The 7247-nt window shown below is 30.1% G+C and overlaps 1 protein-coding gene across 1 annotated transcript; it reads right to left on the bottom strand.

Annotated features, from left to right (window-relative positions):
- Positions 1–835: 835 nt before the first annotated feature.
- Positions 836–1412, bottom strand: LOC149181847 (uncharacterized). Its single transcript, XM_089418417.1, has one exon. It carries the CDS (start codon positions 1344–1346, stop codon positions 924–926), a length of 423 nt encoding a protein of 140 aa, XP_089274543.1. The 5' UTR covers positions 1347–1412; the 3' UTR covers positions 836–923.
- Between the last annotated feature and the right edge of the window lie 5835 nt (positions 1413–7247).

Genomic DNA, 7247 nt, shown 5'->3' with positions numbered 1-7247 from the left:
TTTAATTTATCTATTTAAATACTCAATTAAATTTATTTTAAATTAATTGAAAATAAATTGATTATATATATATATATATATATATATATTAAAATTGAACTTTACACTCATTTAATACAATGATTATTTATTAAAATAATCAACTAATATATTATTCTTATAATTTCCAATTCTTATTTATATTCGATAAGAAATATAGCAATGAAATTTATATCCCTTTTATTCAATAAACTCTATAAAAAAAAATTAGTATAAACTAAAAAAAATACTTAACTTATCAAATCTTCTTCTCCTCAACAGAAAATATAAAAATAAAATTTCTCCAAAACAGAAAATATAAAAATAAAATTTGCAACAGTCCATGTTTAGTATGTTTGTACATCACATCTTCATAAAATTTACACCAGCTCGTATTTTTGTTCATAATCAAAGCTTCTTGTGAATCAAATCTTCTTCTCCTCAACTGAAAATATAAAAATAAAATTCAGATAAGAAGCTCTCTGCACATTTTCAAAATAAAAATAAAATTTGCACCAGTCCATGGTTTGTCTCCTCTCATAATCAGAGAGCTTTACAGTATTTCAGTGACAGCTTAACAAACATTATTAAATTATAATACCTGCCAAATTATTACTTAATAATTACTATCATCATTATGACAGTAGCATAGCCAATAGAAAATCAGGATATATATATAAATATATAAAATTCACATTACATAACCATAAAATGCCAACAGAATCTCCTGATATAGATGAGCATCAGGTCAGCCCTATGATATTGAACCCAAAAGAATGTGTACACAGATAGATGCACTGCAGAGCTTTAAATAAGAGTTTATTTACTAACACAAGAAAGCAGAACACAATTAACCCAAATCATCTAAAGCCTGTAATATCCATATTTTAGCTGTTGCCATTCTTCTAAATTTCAAAGGCACTGACAGGGAAGGATTTCCCAATCCCAGCAGCACTCTTGAAGTAAATCTTACCACTGGATGGGTCATCAATGGACATCTCACAGATGGTGATCCAAAGGACCAGCTCCTTGCTCTTCACTCCAATCAGCTTCTTCATCTTGTGTTGCTCAACATAGGCACTGATCTCTGCACCATACTGGACTGTTTTCCCAATCTTTTTGAACTGGTGCTCAATCTTCTTCTTCTGCTTGAGCCACACAAAGCCAGTTTCCCTCACATATCCACATTCTTCAATCTCCTCAAGGGGCAACAGGCCCTTGGGAAGACCTACCTCTGCAAGCAATTCCATGGATTTCTGCTTGCAAATTTCACTCCCATGGTAGATTTCTGCACCAGCTCTCTGATCATTTCCAAGTTGAAGAGCCATTGTCTCTCTTTTGTTCTGCAACAGCTCTGCTATGCTCTTAATCTATTGAGAAAATGAATGGGTCCCCAAGGCTTAAATAGTTGAAAATTGTGTCATGAGAGGCCTGGAAACATCATATTAATGAAAACACGAAATTAAATTAGGTGGATTAGAAGCATGGAAATATCCAGACTGACACACATTGAAAATAAGTCAATTAGAGCCCAACTCTATCTTTCCTTCTGTTTTTGTTTTCGGTCGATTAATTTAAAAGAATGACAATAAAATTAATGACAGCGCATAGAAAATAAAACTTTAAATAATATTGACAGATTATTTTTCTCCTCCCACCCCTTATTTTCTTCATCCTCATCAATGTCTCTGTTCTCTCCTTCCACCAACTTCAACAACTTCAACCAGGACACTGACTCACTGGTATGCATTCATCTTATTACATTGCCACCTGTTAGCACTCAAAGTGTTTGGATGCTCAGTGGTTGGCCTATAGTGATAAGGTATTAATCACTGCAAACTTTATAGAGTACCTAAGTGATAGTGCTTTGATGGTTATATTCATTGCGATGGTACATTTGACATGTTAAATTTATATGAAGTTTTGGAATTTTTTTGTTTTACTTATTACCATTTAAGTAAAATAATATAATTGAAGTAATAAAAAATGAGGTTGTCGAGTTTATAGATGAAATAGTTTTTTTTTCTGGCGTTTTTCTTGTTAAATTTAATCTATTTCGGGCAGATTTCTAAAAATTAGAGCTTAAGCCGTTTAATATGTAAAATGCTCGTGTTTCATAAGTTTTTCAGGGTGCTAATCTATTTATGCATTCCAAAAAATATTTTACATATCAAAAAATCACAATTTTGTTTAAAATTGTATAACCTGTAAAAAAAGTCGACATAAAAAATTAATAATTTTATAAAAATTGTATTGTGAAATTTGAAAAAAATATAAAACAATTAAATAAGTTATAATACAATTGTGAGGGGTTATTTTTGGTCATTATTATTATTCTCAACATAAAATGGTTGGGAATCACTAATGTTTATTCAATGTTCACAGAAGTTAAGTTAGGAGATTTATGAAAGCACATGGTATGATTATATTTTTGAAAAGAATCATTAATATTTATTCAATGTTCACAGAAGTTAAGTTAGGAAGATTTATGAAGGCACATGGTATGATTATATTTTTGAAAAAATATTTATGAAGGCACATGATATGATTATTTTTTTGAAAAAAGATTTATGAAGGCTTTTTGCATAAAAAGTTATAGAGAATTTATGAAATACCAAGAATGATTATCTTTTTTTAGGTTACTTATATATTTATTTTGGATATATTTATGTTAGTCAAATATGATTGGATTGTTTTGATTGTTTTGTGTTTTTAGTTAGTGTAATTGTTTTTTGTTTTTAATTTTTTTTATTGATTTAGAATCCCAAAGTATATTTTTATGATTTTCACACATAAAATTATGTTATGTCTTGGATACATAAAACTATGTCAAATATCTAATTTTCTTTGAATTTATTCCTTGAAACTTCTCTAAAAAGAGAGTTGTTTTGGATAATGAATTTGTTTCATGAAACATTTCTAAAAAGAGAATTTTTTTGAATAATCTTTATTCCACAATGTTTTACCTCACTTAAGGCTGAAGCCCATTACAAATAGAATCTGTTATTTTTATTTATATTAATTTTTTTTATCTGTATATTAGTTTGTGATCTTAGTCTTGAATTAGTGTTTTATATCATTGAAAAGTGGATTTCTAGCTGAAAGTAATATAATCTTGCATTAAAAAGATTTTTTTTATGCCAAAAGATTTGAAATAATTTCAGTAATGAATGATCAAAATTTTTATCAACTCACTTCTAAATCAACCAAAAAAATATAAGAATTACATATTACAACACAAAATCAGTAACATAGATGATCATAGACTTCCTAAGCTAGCTTTAAATTCTAGTCAAAACCACCTAAGGCTCAATCGATGGTGGCATAAAGACACAAGGGCCTGGTTAAACTATTGGGAGATCAACTAAAATGATGCATTGAAAAACATAAATAACATTAAAGATATTGTTACTTCTAAGTTCAAAGAAAAAATGTGGTGTGAGAAAGACTTAGCGGCTAAAAGAAAATTAAGTTATTATAAGAAGGTCATCAACCCCACCCTAGAAGATCAAAAGTATCTCTCTATTTTAACTAGCTCAAAGAAGAAAATTAATATAGCAAAGATTAGAACGAATTTTCATGACCTCCATAGTGAAACAGGTCGCTGGCAGTTCCTAAAACGCCATGGATGGAAAGAAAGGACCTGTCATATATGTGAGAATAGGAACATCGAGGATGAAAACCACTTCCTCTTAGAGTGCCCCGCGTATAACCACATTAGATCTCAATTTCACAATCTTTGTTACAATACTGACCTTCCTAGCCTTTTACAATGTCAAAATTATAGTGAGCTTTGGAGGCTTCTCTCCAAGCTTTTTGAGCATAAGAATAAAATCTTAAATCAAAATAGATAATTTGTTTCTTTAGGTCCGATAGACCATTATTTGGTCTCAGGGGACGTTAACCATCATCATCATCATCATCATCATCATTAATTAGAAATCAAAATTCTTATTTTACTAAATTTGAACAATGTGGAAAAAATCTAATACATAATTAAACTTGGGCCGGTCCCGTGTTTAAATCTTGTTGTATGACCGTGCTGCCCAGCAGCTATTGTGACTAATGTTTACGCTGCACGGCAGCATATTAAGACCATTACGCATATGTATATATTGTAAATACTGTGAAATTATGAATCTGGACTATATATAGCATCTATAAGGAGGGACTCGCCCCCTCTATTAAAAAAAAACTCCTTAAATAATTGTAGTTACTTTACTATTAATGTAAAATCTAACTAAAATAAGAAATAACTTTAAATATAAACTTATTAATTTTGATTATAATTTAGGTTTATCTTTAATATAATTATTATTAAATATGATTTTTATTTTATATTTTTAAAATTAATAATAATTATTAAATTTTAAATTTCCATTACAATTTATATCCATTTATATTATAATTATTATTAAGAATGATTTGAAAGTTAAAATATCAATAAATTATTATGAATACCATTTTTTCTAGAATTCTTATATAGTATATATTATTTTTCATAAAAGAAGTACTTTTAAAATAATTTAAGCTGCTTACCATTTAAAAAGAATTAAATGTAATATGCGTGTTTAATTTGATATTTATATTTTCTCACTTTCCATGTTAATGCATGCACTTAATTTACTATATCCGTATTGTCTTATTTATGATTTTATGAATATTCAATTCAATTTGAATTTTAATACGCTGACATTTTCTCTCTCTTAACATTAATGCCACTGAATTACGATGTACCTAAATTTATTATACCCAGAATAGGTTTTGATTTTTTTTTTCAAAGAGTTCAATTTGGATTTTGTAAATAATTGACATTTGTTCCCTCTCGGTAACAACGCTGCTTTATTTCCAATGCATATTTATGAACATTTAATTTGGCTTGTTAAATTAGTTTTTAAATATAATTGTTCCTTAATTTTTCAAAGTATAAATTAACAAATAAATACTTTAAATGTAGGAATTATTTTTTATAATTTGATTGTGGTTAAATTTTAAAATTTATTTTTTGTTGGTTAAAATATTAATGGTTTTAGTATTTTAAAATAATTAAAATTTAAAAAATAGCTTGTGAAAATATAATTTTATCTTGTTCTTAAAAAAAAATGGACTCATGAAAAACTAAGTTTTCTATTCTTTTTCATTAGAAGAATCAGCAAAGTGTACTCACTTAACCTCTTCCAAGCCATCCCATTTAAATTTGAGAGATTTGAACATGAAAATCTTGTGGTAGATAACACTTCATTTTCAGAGGGATCTCCAATTGCACTGCTCCCAATGGGCTAAAATATAGATGTTTTTTTAGTCATTAATACCAAAATCTAAACACATTAAAAATTAGTCTTTTTCCAATTATTCAAAAAAACCAAAAGGAAAAATAAAATTTAATAATTTTCACTTAAAATGTAATGAAAATTGAATAAATATATTATATGTTAATTACACCCAAGGTGTTCTCTCTATGGAGTTGGTTGGGCAAACATTATTTGCTCCTGGCAATGTGAGAGCCCCATTTTCGTCTTCCTCCAGCCAGTGAAACTCTGACACGTGGAAAGGTTTTTCATACCCCATTTTCGCCCGTCACCAGCCCCTTCACTTGATACTGGGTTCAAATCTCCACTTGAGCCGAGAAATGGACCCACCATTGCGTCCTCGTCATGGAATTGATACGTTTATGTTAAGTGATGTAGGGGTCGTTTTAGTGAGCTCTACACAAAATGCTCAGCCACGGTAATGCTTTTCAAGTTACTTGTGTTGTATGTTTTTCTCCGACATTGTTTTTTATCACAAGATTCTCACTGCAATTTTTGTTGAGTTACAAGCACAAAAAATGTCCATCCGTTTTTTGTGCTTCGATAGCAGGCCCACAATTTCCCTTTCCATTTTGCTTCCTTGTTGCAGCTATGTGGGTTTGATTCTCCACAGTTCATAATTTTGGTCGAACTTTCCCATGGGCGAGTTATTGTCGAATGAGTGCAAACTGGGCAAGAATGAATGTCTAGACCCCAAACTTAGCCCAGAGATTTGAACCGTGGATCTCAATGTCACACCGATTCAGAGACAACAGGAAAAAAACATGGGCAAGATCCTCGGCATTGTACTCAAAGGTGTGTTCTTCGCTTTGCAGAGACAAGTAAAAATTCGAAGGCAAAAATAGACAGACACATGCTACTTTCTCTCACTGGATCTCTTGCATGAAAAACAGAACGCGGAATAGCAGCAGGTGATGATGAGTGTTTATTGTGTTATAGGGAAACCTTGTGAATCATAATATTCATATAGGGATCATAATGTTAATGAATCCTAATATTGTGTTAGAGGGGTGACATCATGTAGGGATTCATAATTTTATTTGAGAGGATGTATTTCTCCAAACATGGTTATAGACTATGTCACAAGGTTCATCGAACATTAACTTTGAGGTTTGAATTTTGGCAAACCTCAAAAATGTTTTGAGGTTCTACGAATCTCATCGAACCTCGTAGCCAATGACTAAGTCCATAGATCAAAACTCATAACTTCATGTCACAACTCAAGCTTGTATTTTAGCCTTGCAGTTTCCAAGTTTGTGATAGCATATTTTATGTTTATTGACGTCGATTTGTTACTATTTTATCCTATAATTCATTTTAAATAAATATATGTTTATATATATAGACGAACCTAATAGCGAACCTCATCAAAAAATTCGAACTCAAACAAAACCTAATCATTGTCAAACGCGAACTCGAACCCGAACCATGTGACATTGGTTATAGATATATATTCCAAGCCTAGTGAGTATGTCTATGTGTCTAAATTTCAAAATGACTTACTACATGGTCTACATGGTCAATGGAAAATACAGGTGAAGAAAAATTCCCTTTGTAATGCGATAATAACAAAAAATCGTTGTGTTCTACTACATCGAAAGCATTATTTAGCCCGACATCTTGACTCTATGGGGGTTTCACTCAATGAACTTCAAACATATCAGGTGTGTTTGTGGCATATTAAACAAAACCCTAAATTTGACAACATATTGGAAAAAGTCTCTAAAAAGTCACATTATTTAACCCCCTACTAATACGAACCCTATACACCTTCCCAATTTAAAAAATCCCTACTTTCACTAGATATTGTAGGTATCCATTTTTTCATTAACATTTTTTATAGCCCTTTACATTTTTCATTAACTTTAAGCTCCATTTTTTATACCTACCAACATAGAAACCCTTTACCTGCTATATAAC

The sequence above is a fragment of the Pinus tabuliformis genome, chromosome 3_2 (assembly GCF_031772625.1).
Source record: "Pinus tabuliformis cultivar Carrire ecotype Pingquan chromosome 3_2, CPIR1, whole genome shotgun sequence".
NCBI lineage: Eukaryota > Viridiplantae > Streptophyta > Pinopsida > Pinales > Pinaceae > Pinus > Pinus tabuliformis.
Note: the sequence above shows the minus strand (reverse complement) of the source record. Positions and strands in the feature narration are given on the sequence as shown.

Coding starts and splice junctions, on each gene's coding strand:
- LOC149181847 (XM_089418417.1), bottom strand. CDS start 1,346: ATGGCTCTTCAACTTGGAAATGATCAGAGAGCTGGTGCAGAAATCTAC.